Genomic DNA, 16,700 nt, shown 5'->3' on the forward strand with positions numbered 1-16,700 from the left:
AAAGATTTTCTTTTCAACAGAGCATTAATTCAAATATGTGCATTGGAGGGGCTATGCAATATTTCCTTGCTAGCACTAAATGTAAGCAACTTAAAGCCCTCAGGCTTTACTGTCCTGAAGCATGAAACTGGAATAAATAGCACGTAAGGGAGCTGTGCACCACATTTATGGCCATTACTGTGTCTACTGCATTCAAACATTTGGCACGATTTCTTTCTGTCCTGTCCAACATCTGTTCACTTATTTCTGTCCTCACCATGATCTGTTCACAGAATCATGACCTGCTTTCTTCCTTCTTTGTACAGTGCAGAAGTCACTCTTCTTTCCTACGCTTGAACAAAATAAACGGGGAGCTTCCAGCTATCTCTGCAATCTCACTTGTGTGCAGAGAAACCAAATCACCTGAGAGCAGTGGTGACCTAGAGCATCGCAAGCCCAGTGCCCTTTCCATTTCAGTAACAGCGAGCCTTTTTAATGGCATGATCTAATTTCTGGTGAAGGATTTAGCCCTGAAGAAATTGTACTCTTGCAGTAAATGAAGGAATACTTATACCAAATTGTATATAGCATAGCTGCTGTTGTACCAGTGAAGTGGTACCTTCTGAAAGTACAGCATATTTGCACTTCAGTATGGGAATGAGCTATACAAATACCTGTGTTTTTACAGTACTATTATTTGGCTACTCTTGGAGCACTCTATAATTTTGACAGTATCTAATCATACAGCACAACTTTAGTGCATAAAGAAGCTCCAAGACACAGTAGAGAGTTAAAGCTCATAACAGATGATGAAGGAGGAGACGTGCTGAAATACTAGCTCGTGGCCATTTTAATCACGGACTGTTAAGTAAAGCAAATACACAGCATTGCTAAGCAGGGGTAAATTGTACAGCTAGCTATTTTGGGGCTCCATCCTCATGCAGACATTCTCCTTTTAGCAGATTTGAGAGACACCTATTCTTTCTGGGATAAGATTTTGCAAGATTTTTTCAAGAAGCATAACCCAAATTTCATAGCTGTGGAGGACAGATGGCAGCAAACTGTCTTTTGTTTCCAAGCCACATCTGGCTCTGGTTTACATCTGGCTGGACTGCCTCGGTGCTGGCTGCCTCACTGGACTGCCTCATACCCAGGAGCTGTGCGCAGGCACCCGGCGCAGCTCCACCACCACCTCCCTATTGCGCCCTACCCACCCTTGGTCTAATCATGAGTGCCAAAGCCTTCCCGTCCGGGTTTCTGATTAAAATGCCTTAGGAAGGGTTTGCTCAAAGCATGTGAGAGACTTCTTCCACCCCTACCCACTGCCTCAGCACTATGCCAGTCATCTGGCAGGGGAGATAATGTTTCCTGGACAGCAAGACGGTTGCACACAGTCCCCTGACGTGTGCATGCTTGTTTGCCCATTGTGTTTGCAGTGGGTGTATAAATGTATATAACCTCAACAACTTGGCAGATAGACCCTCTGAATTTTAAGAAATTGATCTTATAAATGTTTCCATTTCTCAGAGTCTTCTTGTCTGGATTCCTCAGTGTAGTATTTAACGAATGCCTTCATTTTCATCTTAAAAAGGAGAGCCAGAAACATCAAAGCTACCAGCTTTCCTGTTTTAGATAAAATATGCTGACATTTCACCCAAGAGGGAGGATTTTTAGTAGATCGTAGCATTCTTGTCTCTAAATATGTCTGTTAAAAAATCCCATTGATGCTTTCCAGTTTCAAATTCATGCTATTAATAGGTCAAAAAAGAGGCTTCTGGGAGAAAATAAAATCATGTGATTTTGAAGCTTAAATGTTTCACATAAACAAAGACCAAAACAAAAGCTGCACAAAATATCTTATTTTTGGTGTACAGCAGTTGTACTGAAAGGACTGGCTTCTCCCTGTCTGAGCATCAGCATGGAGATTCTGTAAAAGCACAGAGAAAAAAGCCTGGATTTTATCTGTCCTCCTGTAGCAAATGAGGAGTGACTATTTACTGAATGTCCTCAGTGCTGTCCAAGCAGCACTTTGCCAAATGCTTTATTAGGACTGCTGGAACTGTATCTAAAACAACTTTAAAAGAGAAAAGGCTGCCTTCAACTTTAGAGTTTGGTCTTTAGAAACCTGAGGGGTATTTTTTCCAACTGAGTATCACTCAGGATTTCAAATCCAGGCTCACAGCTGAGTATGACACATGTAGCAACATACTTCCACATGCAACTGGCCACATTTATTTTTAAAGAAAATACTGCAATTTTCTAAAGAGCGATCAGCATTCACAGTGCTTTACACTGGATCTGGCCCAGCAGGTACCCACTGAGTTGTGCTACTGCGGCCTCTTAAATGCCAAAGCACAAGTGGTTAAATTCTTAGTACCTCAGGACCTGTAAATCCATCTCTGCCTCACCTTGTTTCTTGGTACATGTGATGACTTGGGAGTCCTCTGCTGAGGGGACATTTCAATAGCACATTGGGCCTGAATGAGCTGATGAAAATTCTGAACAGTAATCAGCTGGGTTGAACAGGAAAGCAAAGATCCCACAGGGAATTCTCATTACCAACCCACAACATGTGGCAGGAAGCACTGGTAGATGGTAGTGGCAGCAAAAGGAGCTGCAAACGGCGGAAACTATGTCTGGAGATAGCCATCCCTAATGTTTTGTGAACTAACACCTTGGAGGCCATGAGCAGAGCTGAGTTCAGCTGGGTAAAGTACATCTCCAGCACCGTAAGGTCTGACTGTTGAACATGACTTCATGGTACAAGAGCACAAGATGTTTTCTGTCGTGCAGAAGTCCTAATTCATATAGAAATCACTTAAAACCCATCTGTAAGTCCTCTGGTGTGCAGCACAGTTAAAGACAGTGAAGGCTGGAGTCATTTATAAAGTCTAATTTGCTTGTGTGTTTTGTATTGCTTTCTGTCTGCTGCCTTATTAAAATCTAATTGCCTGATGTCAGGCCATGGAGTGACAGAATAGTTTGTGCATAGATACTATGTCTATATATACACTCAAAAACTAACAAGTAAGCCTTGTCTGTCATGTCAAAAATCTTTCTATTTTGGGTTGGGTTTGAAGCCTGCTTTTGGTGGTGAATGTTTTTCCCTTATACATAGTTTTCACAAGTCAGGTTCCATTCCAGCAACAAACATGTCACTGAAAAGACTGATACAGCATGTTTGGGCACCCTCTGAAATCCGTTTTTTTTTGAACGGATGATTTCCTTATTAGCCATTCTTTGCCAGAGAGGAAGTATGCTCCCACAGCTGGTTCCTTGAACTAGAATGGCCAGTCGCTTTGCAAATTCAAAACCAAGGCTCTCCTTTTATGGTCTATTCAAGGGGCTAGTTTGGTTGGCCCCTTGGCTGATGTTTTTTTCCACCAGTTCCATCTCCTCTTGCCAGGGGCCAAAGTCCTGCATGTCTTTGGGCTCCTGATCTTCCTTTTAACAGGCGCTTGTCCTGTCTGCGGGCTGATCTGCCGCATCCCTCTGGCAGGATTTGGGCCGAACAAGACACACAGGCTGATGTGCTATTTAAAGGATTGCTCGAAGCCAGTGCATCTCTGATGGGAACTCCCCTAGGTGAGTTGCAGCTGCATTAGATGCTGGCTGGGTGAGATTGTAGCCACGTTTTTAATGTAGAAAGCACAGCAAAATGCCCAGGAACGATTCTAGTGGAGATAGACTACTGCTGCTTTCTGCAGCAGTGTTGCTGTGCCCTGGGATACCTGTGGTTTCTGTAAGACTTTTGTTCATTTGTTTTAATTTGTGTCTGGCTAAGAGGTCATGCGTGTGCTTGTGTGAATGTATATGTGTGTGTGTGTGTCTGTCTGTATGCCTGTAAATGTATGGAGACATCTGTGGTATAAATCAAAAATAACATCTTTGATTAATTTAATAGCAGACTGATTTTATCCTTTATGAAACACATTACATTTAGAGCACACTGCTTTTTTGTTTTTGAAGCTTTAAGAAGTTTATGATTTTAGTCTTTCCAGCACATGCCTTAGCATTCATGAGAGATCCACACTTTTGTTCAAAGATTTCAGTTCTTGCAGGACTGGCTAATTTGCTTGATTTAAACTCTTGGTTTTATTAGGAACTAAAAATATCTTCATATTAAGGCATTGATGGTAAATAAATTATATATTGTAAAACTGACACTCCTCAATCTGGAAGACCTGGCATCTGGGTAAATGGCTGATAGATTGGCTTAAATTGACTGTCTAAAGCAGTAATCAGAAATTCAGTGGGGACAGTGTAATACTCAGAAGCAGAGGCAGCTCCTTCTCAGTCTTCAGATGGTTTCTGTTGAGTCTGTTCCTAAGGGCTGGGATTTTTTATTTTACAGTCAAAAGCTCTTCGGGAAAAATGGCTGCTACAGGGAATTCCTGCTGGCTCTGCAGAAGAGGAAGAAGCCAGAAGGAGGCAGTCAGAAGAGGATGAGCTGAAGGTGAAAAAGCTGGAAGAAAACATACACAGGTAGGGACAGTTTCTCTTTGCATTGTCTAAAAACAGACACTCTCATTAAAGCTGGAGACCTTCTTTGCCCAGGTCCCCATCTCTGGCAGCAGCTGCCCAGGGAAGAGCGTAAGAGGCAGGCACACACAACCAAACATGCCCAGAATTTGTGTCCCAGATGTCCATGGTTTGCAAGGTAGAAACATCATGGCATCTTTGTGTTTAATACACTTTGATGTATTTCTCTCACAAGGGAGCTAAAAGAGGGCTGAATTCCCCCTTCAAATGCACATGTATGACTTGATCAACACTCAAGAGATTCTCCATTGCTTTACACCTCCTACAGCCAAAAGGAGTTCAAAGAGGGGCGGCACAATTTTGCACTCTCTTTTCAGTGGTGCAGATGACTTTTCAAAATGCAATGGCAGATGCCACCAGCAGATCAAATATCCACTGCTTTCAGAAGCAAGGTTTGGGCATGAGAATTATTTCCTTTTATCAGTTTCCCATTGCAGTCTGAGTTGACGTTTGTCCTGTTTTTTCCATTTTCCTTTGTTTTGCTACAAACAATAGGCTCTAAAGCTCATGAGGAAAATGCTTTTATCCCTCATAGGACGAATTCCAGAACTGCTTCTTCTGCCGTTAAGGCTATGTGAATTTAGGCTATGTGAATTTAGAGTGTCTTCAGCTAGCAGAAAATTGGCAAAAGTTGGTTGAATTTGACACCATAGCTTTTACAGATGTGTTAGCTGAGGCATATAAGTGACAGAAAAATCAAATAGGACCAACAGTCCGAGGGTTGAGGGATTAGCCTAGCATCTGGTGAACTCAGTTTGCCTTATGCCAGGCTTCCTATGAAATTTCTTGGAGAAATCACTGGGAATGTTTCTTTGGGGATATACACAGACCTACCCTAAGCTTGGATGACACTAAATGGCTTCTATGTGGAAGTAATAGATCAGCATGAATGTAAGAGTTGCCTCATGCTAGTGGTCTCTGTCTTGTGATTCCTATTAATTAAAACTGATCTGAGAATGTGTATTGGTCTTTTACATCTGTGGTAACATAAGGCAAGGAAGCTTTTTTTTTTTAGATTTCATATTCTACCTGATGTTTTACTCCATAAATTAATGCAGTAGATGGAAAGAGTACATGGACTGAACTTCACAAATGTGTACTGTAATGCATATTTCACCTAGTGCTGAATGCTGCAAAGTGTTAAGTGCTCTGACCCCATTCAGCAAAACACATCAGCATGTGCTCAATTTCAGCTATGTGAATACCACCACTCAAGGCAATGAAGCCTGCTTTGCTTAATTAGTTCAAAGAGTAGGATGAAAGTCTGAGTAAAACCTTTGCCCCTGTAGTTTGATTTTTTTCTTCTTTAGCTGCACCCATGAAATAAAGGCTTCAAATATGTGGAAGTAACGGAGCTCTCTTCTGCTGTGACCACCTGTCTGTCAAATGACAGGTCAGCTGCTTGCTGCTGAGTTGAAATAACTTTTGTTTGACAGACATGCTAGCATGCTTAACTTCCCTGTTACCTTTCTAAGGGTACACTCAAGATAGTAAAAATGTATTTTAATTTAAATGAGAAAATATTACAGCTGTATTGCAGGGATAAGGCAGTAGAAGTTGAGGTCATTGGTCTAATTACAATTTACATCCATGACAATATGACACATCCAGAGCCCATCAAGATAGACTGAGAAGGTAAGGGTCTGTAGAATGGGTAAGAAGAAGAGAAGATGTCAGGCATGTTATCTGGAGGAGTGAAGTAGAATGAACTCATGCTTCAAGGATTTTTTTGCTGTCCGTGCACCACATTTCCCCTCTGCATTCCCAGGAGGGAATCAGAGAGGAGGTTTACGGGGGCACCCTTCATATGTTCAAGTTTGTAGGGACCTGATGGTCCTTTGGAAGTGCAGTATGCACTATCCAGTGGGACTACTATGAAACAGCCCAAACCCTCTCAATGAGGGTGACAGAGGATGGACTAAGTTAGTTCACCGGGAAGAGGGAAAACTACGCTAAGACCAGCCATAGAGTTGATGCCAGGGGTCTGTATGGCCACTGTGCCATGAATCTTGCATATTTATTAGGGGCACACTGCATCATACGTGCAAGCACAGAGCAGCTGCAGTATCAAGACATCTCAGAAAGGGTCTTGTGGCACACGTGCTGGGTGTGTACCCACTGGAAAACGTGCAGTCTTTTACATGTGGTATAGGAGAAGGATAAAGGTTATTCGTGAAGGCCAGTGTCCAACCTCTGCTGGCAGCCAGCACCTGTGCCCCTGCTTTAACAAGGGGGAATGTGCAGTCATCCCTTTCCTCTTGCTGCAGAGCATCCCATTGTCATTGTAGAGAGCATCATTTCTTCTGCTTATACTGAAGCAATCAGGAAGGTCCCTTTCTCATACCTCTGCATTTACTACATAAACAGCCATGGCAAAAGAGAAATATCCATCTTTATTTGCAGGCCAGACAAAAACAATAGTTCTGACAAGCTGCGTGAACTGTGACACTTAGAATAGAAAACTGAAGAAGATAGTGTTTGAGACCAGACTAGCATTCATAAATGAGGATGAGTGCTCATGTAGGTCTGTGCTGTCCAGAAGAGGCAAATATCTCTAACTTAGAAAAACAGTAGGATTAGCTATGGGTTTGTAGATGGTCTTGAAGGTCTTGCACATAACACAAATGCTTCAGTTGAATATTGCTTTTTCTAATTCAGTTTTAAGTGACTTTCCCACTAAAATCAGACATTTTGCAAGATGTACACATCCTTGTAGTGTTTTTTTCTTAAGCTAGTGTAACCAGGTCTCCTTTGTGTGGGAGGTGTTTAATTTCAGCTGGGGCAGCAAAAATGCACGAGTGTACAAACTTCTGTTTATTTATTAGACTTCCATGTTATCATGATACAAGATATCGCATACTTCAGCTTGTAGCTTGCAAGGATATGTGCATATGAGTAAGGAAGTGTAATGGTTTAATGAGCTCCCTTGTCTGCAAAAGCATTTGGAAGAAAGATGCCTACATTAGTCAGCATTTCTGTACACTTCATGCCAAGCAACTGAAAAAATATCTGCATCACAAAGCCAGAAATAAAGCAGAAGAAAGAATGCAATACAAATAATTAAATACTATCATTATGCTGATAATTACCTGATAATTATGCTGATAAAACTGGAGGACATAGAAGTACAAGATGCACATACAGTTATAAAAACAGGGAGTACAAGATTAAGACAAGACATGAGCATATTAAAGGTGTAACAGTGGATTACAGACAGAATGATCATATGATAGGTAGGATTAGTTTAATATTTTTAGAGATTTTGAAATGCATGAACAGTAGAAACAGTCTTTGTATCCAAGACTGCAAAGTGGAAATAGAAGAATAAGCAGAGTTAAAGCAAGTTTGGTCATGGACTTCAAGCATTCCTGCTCGCCTAACTTGAGTCTTCAGAATAAGACTTACGCTGCCCCATGTAAAAATCCTGGTATTATACTTCCCATTTCTTTTAAAAAGTGGTTGGTCTAGTGGTCTTAATGAGAAGATTGGACCCCTTATTCAACATTCATTGAGTCTTAAGTGGCCTGAAAATCTGTCAGTAGTGGGAACAATGGAAGGGCATTGCTGCATTATTAAATGTTTGAAACTCAGCTGCCAGATTGGTGGTACCATTGTATCAATGTCAGAGTGAAGCCAGACATGGATTTAGGCTATCATGTGGCACAAACTGTCCTTAGATATAGAGAAGCTTTAAAGCTAGTTTAGTTTTTCATGTTCTCCTAAAGATCTCAGGTCAGTGTTAGGGGAAGGCAGCCATTTCTGAGTTTCTGTCCCATTGTCACACAATAATAAAGTGATCTCCTGTTTTCTACAGATATTTTATATTTAGTGTAAATGATACCAAAGGAGTAAAAAGTTAATGAAAAGAATTACCGAATTACCTCTCCCTTAAACTTATTCTCCAAATCACAAACCTGAAACATACTGTTTGGGTTAGCATTGATACAGATGCCCAGTGAACTTCCTCAGACACATTTCTGATAGTGTGTTGTAGGTGAAACGAGTGCTGGAATGTGTTGCATGACTCCCACGGTTATTTTTACCACATGATGGTCTGTTATTTTGCATCAGTGAATGGAAAGTTGGCATTCGACATCTGGGTATTAACAGGCAGCATTCATAGAGCAGAGCAGCCCACCCAAAGCCTGCTGTTCCTTTGCAGCATTTGAAAGAGTCCCAAAATTGTTTTGTTTTACTAGATAACATTATAGTACATGCTAGTGGCCTGTGTTTACTACAAAAGGTGAAGAGTTTTCATTACTCTGACTCTTTCATGTATCATGCCAAAATTAAATACTGTGTGACAACGTATCTCCCTACTTGCTGATGGACACTGACATGAGATCCCAGGACTAGACTTGTGCTCCTGGAGAAAAGAAGCCCACTGAGCTAAATTCTCAGTAAAGTGGCATATCCATTCAGTAAACACAGTACATCTGTTCACGTAGGATGAGGAGGTGCCCATCAGCTCCATGGACAGATAAACTATTGCTCTAGATGAGCAGCCTTTCTGGACATGTAGACCAGACAGACAGCTTAGAGTAGTGGATGCTGAATCCCCAAAAAACACACACAAGAGAGACTTATGGTGCTTTGGCACTGTGACAGCTCTTGGGAGTGACGCAGTGCAGGACAGCGGCCAAGGTGTTTGTGTATCTCCTGTTATTTACTCAGGGCTACTCAGTTGTCAGCACATCCAGCTCCTAACATTTGCAAAAGCCCTTTGAAGTTGTAGAGTGCTTCACCCTTGTGCATGCTGGTGGTGAGCCACAGCTCTGTCACCTCTAGGAGAAGGCTTTTTCATGGTGGTCCAGCATGGAGGGAAAGTCTGGTGTTAATGGTAGCAGGGGCAGGTCTGTGCTTTGGACTGTAAGTCAGGAGCTCTTTCCTGGGACAAGCACATGTCTTTGCTGGTTGCTGTTGTCTTGCTGATGTAGGCAGGTGGTAAACATGTAAAAACTCCCTCACTCCTTCCCTTCAGCTCCCATTGCAGAATGCTGCTGTTCTTTTATACTTACAAGACCTTGGAAAGTATTTTAAAATGTTGAACTGAAAGATGACTGTGAGAGGGACTGCAGGACAGTCACAGTTTCATCCAAGAAAAGCACTTAATCTGAAGAACCAAAAGAGATGCTGAATGTAAGCTTACACAAGAGAACCAGTGGCGGAGGAGGAGAGATGACGCCACCTCTCTCAAGCAAAAGGTGCCGTGGTTGTGTGATGCTCTCTGTTGTTCTACTGTGCTCGACCTATGTCTGCTTACGAGGTGTTAGACAGAAGCCCTAATATGGGTAGAAGCAGATCCAAAGTGGAGTAAAGCTTCTCCAAAGCTGGCAGAATTGCCCTCTTATTCTGTTACTGTGATTGAATCTTTTGAGTGTTGTAGAGAGGCTGGGCTAGGCCCTGAGAAGAAAACCTCACAGAGTTGTTTTGATATGCAGAAAATAAAATCTTGTTATAATACACTATCTTATTAATGGACTGTAAGTGTTTCACAGATCTCTGATGTTAGATGGGGTCTACACTAAAGTCTTTTTTCTTTGCAGAGTCCAGCAAATACAGGCTCATGGTTCAGCTAAGCTTGTCATGGCTGCTGCACCTTTAGCATTTTCTCTCCTCCCAGTGTCTGTTCCTTCATTTCTTTCTGATGCCAAGGTTTGCTTCCTGCTTCTTCTTCCCAGGGTAAAAACCTAGCATGTCTCAGACCGGGAATTGGCTATATTCAGTCTCTCTTGGGATTGCCACTAATAGTCTTTGCATGACAGAGGCAGAAAGAGTACATAAGACAGATGTGAGTGCACGCCTTCAAAAGAAGGATCATCTGATGTCAGAACCAGCTGCTCAGACCTCCCTTAGAGCAGAACATGCAAGTCAGGACCAAAGGTGCCATAAACCTCTCCTTCGCAAGGTCTCATCCATTTCCCTTCAAGTTTTAGACTCCAGAGAGATATGAGTGGTTGCCGAAGCATATGCTAATGCAGAGAACAGTGTCTTCCAAATGCAAGGGGCCACATGAGCGTGAATGTTTTGAAACTCCCACATTGATGGCAGCTGGAGAGAATGATCAGGAATGTTGTTTATTCAGCATTTTGGATTTTACCTAGAATAGCAGATGCAGTTGTAGACAAGCCCTACAATCTGCCTTCACATGCTGCCCATATGACCAGTTTCATTGTGTGAGCTCTCTTAAGAGTGAAATAGCAAAAATGTCGCCTCATAGCCAGGCATTCTCTCCAAATTCTGCTCACCTTATGAAGGACTATCAAGCTTTCTGCACAGGAACATCTGTTTGTCCTGAAGCCCTCTGTCTGATTCTCCGCTAAGATTGATCAGTATCAGATCTCATCTGCTGAAGCTCCACAGATTCCAATTTCGTCAACCCATAAGGCCTGTGGTTTCCAAAACAGCACATCCTTCACCTCCCATAAAGCTTTGCTGGGGTGCATTTCATACGTGATACATTTCTTAGGAAAACAGAGACCAAAACAAAACCAGGCAAAAAGCCTCAACAACAGGAAATCTCAGATTTCCAAAGGAACCCATTCTACTGTGTGATTAGAGAATTCCTCAGGATTTACAGGATGATCTCAGAAAAAGAATGAGTTATGAGGTGCTGGGTGGCAGTGGGTTTGAGGTTTTTACATATGGTATAATATGTTCAGATGTATCACTTTAAAAAAAAAAAAATGACACAGATTACTACTTCCATTCTGAGATTCAACCCATACTTAAAATAGGAGAATGGCGTGCCAGTGCTTTTAGCAGTTGCCTAAATGCTGGTGTTCTGGGTTTAGGAGCAGCAATCTCAGGATCTTCCACAACTCCTAGGCATTGCTAGCTTGTAATTATTTAATGATGCCTATGCATCTTATAATGTGGGCAAAAGGATTTGCTTTCATTTTCAGCACAGACTCCCCCCACTCCATCTATGTCTGCTGTCCTCAAATATGTGTATGAGATATGGACCTTGATAAAGACACCCATTTGCCTAATTTGGGAGCAAGATACAGAAGAAATTCCAAATCCCCGTCTGTACGTATCAAAGAATTTCCATCTCAAGTGTTTCTGACACTTCATTCATGTCAGTATGCTATAGATTGAGGCATGTTCCTCAAGAAGGAAGGGACACATAGACTTAAATTCAGCCAGCCCTGGACAAAAGCAGGTTTTCAAGGACACCTTTTTTAGGCAAGCTAATGCATTGTAAAGTAGCATCAGTTTCTAAACGGATTGAACCTTTAATACAGTAGGTCACATGATCAGCCCCTTGTAAAGGGGCAGTTACTGCCTGTGGGCCAGGTTCAGCAAGAAAAATAAAATTTCAGTCATTTCAGCCTTTCAGTAAAATGGACATTCTGTGCAAGGCTGGGTTTTTGTTGTCATACTAGATGAGACCCAATGATAGATCAAGTGCAAAACTTCAGAGCTTCCTTGGCTTTAACATTTCAAAGCTAAAATTTCACATGACTCTCTATGTGATGCTGTTTACAAGATGGGGAAATTGCTTCATAATGCATGTATTTATCCACACTCCCTATGTATGCAAAGCCATCTAAGATCTTCATACCTCTTTTAAGCCGAGTAGAACTGACAGGAGTTCCCTGAAGGAGTAAATTGTGGTATAGCATAAAGAGTAGGAATTGTTGACTTCATTACATCTGAATTAAATCTTAATCATGGGCCAAATGGGATTGTTGCCTAGAGTAAAACAAAAAGGACTAGTCTCCATTCCTTTCCTTTTTATGCTTGTCTTTGCTGAAGTTGGTTGGTTGTTGGGTTTCCTTGTACACCAGCCCTACCACAGGATGGTTCTGGCAAAGCAGTTCCTTCCACAGTTAGTCCATACAGTGCTTGGTGGATGGAAAGACCAAAATTGTGGAAATTCTGTAACAGAAGAACATGCTTGTGTGGAGGTGACATACACATGCACAATTTTGTAAGCGATGACAAACATGAAGTGTATTTACAAAGAGAAGGCACAGAGTGAGGCATCAGCCTGGGTTGATTCATTGCGTTGGTGTTTTACAGGGATTATTTACTCTGGCTTCACCTTAAATCAGAGGACTTTCCTCTTCCCTGCCAAACCTCTCTTTATGTGCTATGTCTGTGTCTAGCAAGGCTAGTGAGTGCAGCGTGCACACGCACTCACATGCATGTGCTCACAGAGCCAGGGAAGACACAGCTGCAGTTCTGGTCCTCGGTTACTCCATTTTCCCAAAGGCTCAGGTTCATCCTGTATAACTGCAGGAGTTTAAGTAAGTCACTGACATTTAGGGCATTGTGTCCTTTAGGCCCTGCATGCAGACAGTGAGGAAGGAGCATCACCTCCACTGCCTATGTAAGCCCATATCTCTCCCTTGAGTATATGTGTCTCAGTTGAGTGCCCCAAGTGCAGTGGATAGAATTTAAGCCTTAATGCTAGCTCCTGCACAGGCACCGTTTGCTAGGCCTCTAGTCATTACTGTGATGCAAAAAGTCCTTAATAACCATTATTCATGTATCTGGTGCATCATCTGTTTCTTACCCTAGGCCCTGCCCTTTCATTCTTGCCAGTAGTCAGGACTTACATGCATCACTGCAGAGCTGGGCTAGCTCTGGGTAGGTAGAGGTACAGTTAGAGGAGGAGCAAGGTGCAGTGTCTGGAGCCACCCAGTGGGCATTGCAAGGCTTAACCACCTTTTTAAAAAATCTGCAGTCTGAAAAGCACGTCACCTTCCCTGCAGGGCTTTTAAACTGCTGCAGTATGTGAATTCTAAGGTAAAAATGCAAATCCCAGCTGGTGGTTCACAGAAGACAAAGTCTGGATGTGCAATCAGGAATTCTGATGGGTAGGAAAGGGACAGCTGTAACGGATTTTATTGAGAAGTTGCAGTTGAAGAAAAAATAAAAGTCCCAAGTAGGCACATTCAGGAACAGAGAATAGTCTGCTGGTACATGTATCATAGTCTCACTATAGAAAAGCAAATGAGTAGTAACAGGGAACCTCAGTGTGTTGGAAAAATGCTTGTAGTCATCCAAGAATATAACGCATGAATGGTATGGTCAAATCAACAACAAAAGACATTCAGAGCACTCAGATCAGCATGTTACAAATGTGAAACATGCTCATAGCCATGTACAGATATGAGCTTTGCAGAATGAAATAATATATGACTCCATAGTGTAAGACACTGAAGAATCAGTTCCCCATGCCAGGTTGCTATAAGAACTCAAACTAGAAAACTGACTTCATATGACAGGTGTGCAGAGGGGCAACAAAACAGACTGGGGAAAGATAGGGAGTAGTAAGCGGAGACAGTGGGAGAAATTAAACAATGAAAGCACATGGATTAAAACTATTTCAGAGTCAGATTTGCATGTCATCTGCTGTGACCTGTTGTTGTCACAGGTGAAAAAGTACTTGACAAGAATGTCAAGAGTACTGCCAAGCAGTAGGGGGAAAAAAAGAAAAATCAGACGTTTTGCAAAATGAACATAAAAGATGAGTTCAAGGTCAGATAAAACAGAGCTTAACCACATATACCTACCTAATCAACACCCAGAGCTGCAATTAGGACTCCTGAACAAACTGCATGTTGCAAAGTTTGATCAGCAAGGTCAAGCAACTAGAGTGGCGTATAACCTGAAAATGTCATTAATGGCATACAAAGAATATTTGGAGGGGAAGATGAATTCCAATTTACAAAGCATTGGAGTCAAACTTGGACAATGCTCATGCTTCTCCTTAGAAGTCCTTCAGCCAATGAAATGTAGCCTGATATACAAGGAGTCATAGCTGTGAGACATGGAAAAGAGATATATGCTGAAATGAATCCAGCTGGATACTACCTGTGTAAAAGAATCTGTGAAAAACAGTTTGATACAGCCTGGGTGTCAGTGACAGGCTGCTGGCGCTTGATCGGGGCTCTACTGTCCCTTCTTTGTCAGTCTGCATGAGGACGGATTCACCTCAGTATGGTATCAGAGTCCTAAAAAGACAAGTAAGTTCAATAACAAAGCACCTGCTGAATAAGAAGTGAGAATAACTGGATCACTGGTAAGATAGAAATTTCAAAAAGCTGTGCAAACATGTAGATTATAACTGGTCTAGAAGACCTGGCAGAACAGTACCGTGCTCATGCTGTACTATACCCAGGAAAATGTGTTTAGTCCTTTGTGTGAAAGATTGTTAAATTATGCCTACTCTGTCCTAGAACATATTTACTAATGCAGTTACACAAGCAAAGCTTCCCTTTGGGGATTGTTTACCAGCAAAAAGTATGGATACTTAAATGGAATGAGACCTACAGGCAGAAGTTATTGTAGCCCTGTATAATTACCTCTCTACTAGAAAACTTACTGAAATAAAAAGTGTTTAAAAATAATCTACCCTCTAGGCAACATCAGCATATCAGTGGGATAGTCTGAGGTCAGTAACTGGAGAGAGACGGGGACCAGATCTTTGCATTCTGCATTTCTCTAGACAATGTAAGTGGTGCGGAGTGTGTCCCTGGGAACTGCCTCGAGGGGAGAAACCAGCCATGACAGGATGAATCCCAGAATTACCCCTGCATTAAACTCTTGCTTCTACCATTCATTTCTTGCATGAGTTGGAGCAAGGTACTGCAACAGTTCTTCCACATCTCCTATTCCAGTGCTTATTTGTGTAATTATCTTTTGCACACTTTTAGCATAATGTGAGCTGAGCTCTTTGGTACAGGAATTGCTTCTCACTATATGAAGGGAACCTCACTGGTACCACTTAGATATCCTGTGCAAATTTTTGTTCTTCAGAATTCCTCACACTCTTTTCTTATTTAGCAGTGTCAACATAAATAAGATGTAGATGCTTATTAGCACAAATGGTCCATACTTCTAGAGAAAGCTGGAAAGAACAGCCTTTCACTAACAGGGTGATTCACACTGTGACTGGTCTTATGCTTTGGGCTAAGACTGTAAGTCTGGCTCTTGGCTGTCACACCATTCTTATGTATCAAAGCATCATGATTTGAAAGGAGAAAAACAGCATAGTATTTGGATGGTGTGTGCAAGTTACGGTGTGAAACTTAAGCTTTAACTCTCTAATATGCAAAAGACAGAGACAGGCAAAGTTAAAATGTTCATCAGCATCTACTGCGTATAGGCTGTGGTGCTGAGGCAGTATAAAATCCTTCATCTAGCTCTGGGCCTGCGTGCTGACTGCACTGCAGCTGTAGCAAGATGGAGCAGCTCTGTAAATACTCAGGTGTCTGTGCACTCCCATGGCTGCTGGTGGTGTCTAAGCTAGCTCAGGTATCTTAACGCTGTGTTGCACAGCACTGAAACTGGTACAGACTTTCACAATGAACCATGATTACATCAAAATCAGAGGGGTGGCTTCAGCCCCAGTGGTTGTAGTAGTTTCCATTCATCTATAGGTAGCTTGTGCAGGACAGGCATAAGCTACAGCATGGTCTACCTCACCATTCAGCTGGCTAGCTTGAGCTGGTGTCTAAGTTGCTGCAGCCTCACCCATATCTGTGCTCAAACAGTGCAAGCTCTAGGTGGATAGGGCACATCCCTCCATGCTGAGATCATACTTCTGATGGTGCTGAAGACATGGTTTGAGATGCCTCAGGCCTATAGAGTGACAGAGCTGCATAATTAAATGGGTAGCTTTTGTTGATAATTCCTGGGGGTGTTTTATTTTTTAATTCAGCTGTCAAAATCCAGTTCCCAAATGGTTTGTTCATCTCTTTAATATTCTGGCCATTTTCCTTATCCTTGCCCTTTAACCACTGGGCTTGTTTTATTTGTGTCTGAAAGAGCTTCTTTTAGTCATCTGTGTGAAGAATAATAATCTGCAGCCTACTGAATTCACAGTACTTTTTGGACAGGGCTGCTGAAAATCACAAATGCATATCATGGTTTTCCATGCAAACAGAGGAAACACTGATTTTTGTGTCTTCTTCTTCTGCTGTCACTCTCAGTCTTGAGCGATCCAGGAATCCTGGATACTTTCTGGATCTCCAGGTGGGATCCATCACCCCACCGGATGCCATATGCGGTGATACATATTCTCTGCTGAAAAGACTTTGTAATGTAAGCCAATGAGGCAAGCAATCACTAGAAAATGACGTGGGGACCAAAAGCATGGACTAGAGCTTAGGTTTTTCAAGGTTGAGTGACCTGTCAGGTAGGTCGGTCAAGTCTGTAACCAA

General features: G+C 42.0%; 1 protein-coding gene across 1 annotated transcript in view; it reads left to right on the plus strand.

Annotated features, from left to right (window-relative positions):
- The window catches only part of PALM2AKAP2 (PALM2 and AKAP2 fusion), a 227,536-nt gene that overhangs the window by 13,362 nt on the left and 197,474 nt on the right, over nt 1-16,700 (plus strand). The window contains exon 3 of the mRNA XM_032981577.2: nt 4,334-4,464. Within this exon, the coding sequence (XP_032837468.1) occupies nt 4,334-4,464 (131 nt within the window). The remainder of the gene's footprint in view (nt 1-4,333; nt 4,465-16,700) is intronic.

Source organism: Tyto alba, unplaced genomic scaffold (genome assembly GCF_018691265.1).
Source record: "Tyto alba isolate M040663 unplaced genomic scaffold, T.alba_DEE_v4.0 Super-Scaffold_13, whole genome shotgun sequence".
NCBI lineage: Eukaryota > Metazoa > Chordata > Aves > Strigiformes > Tytonidae > Tyto > Tyto alba.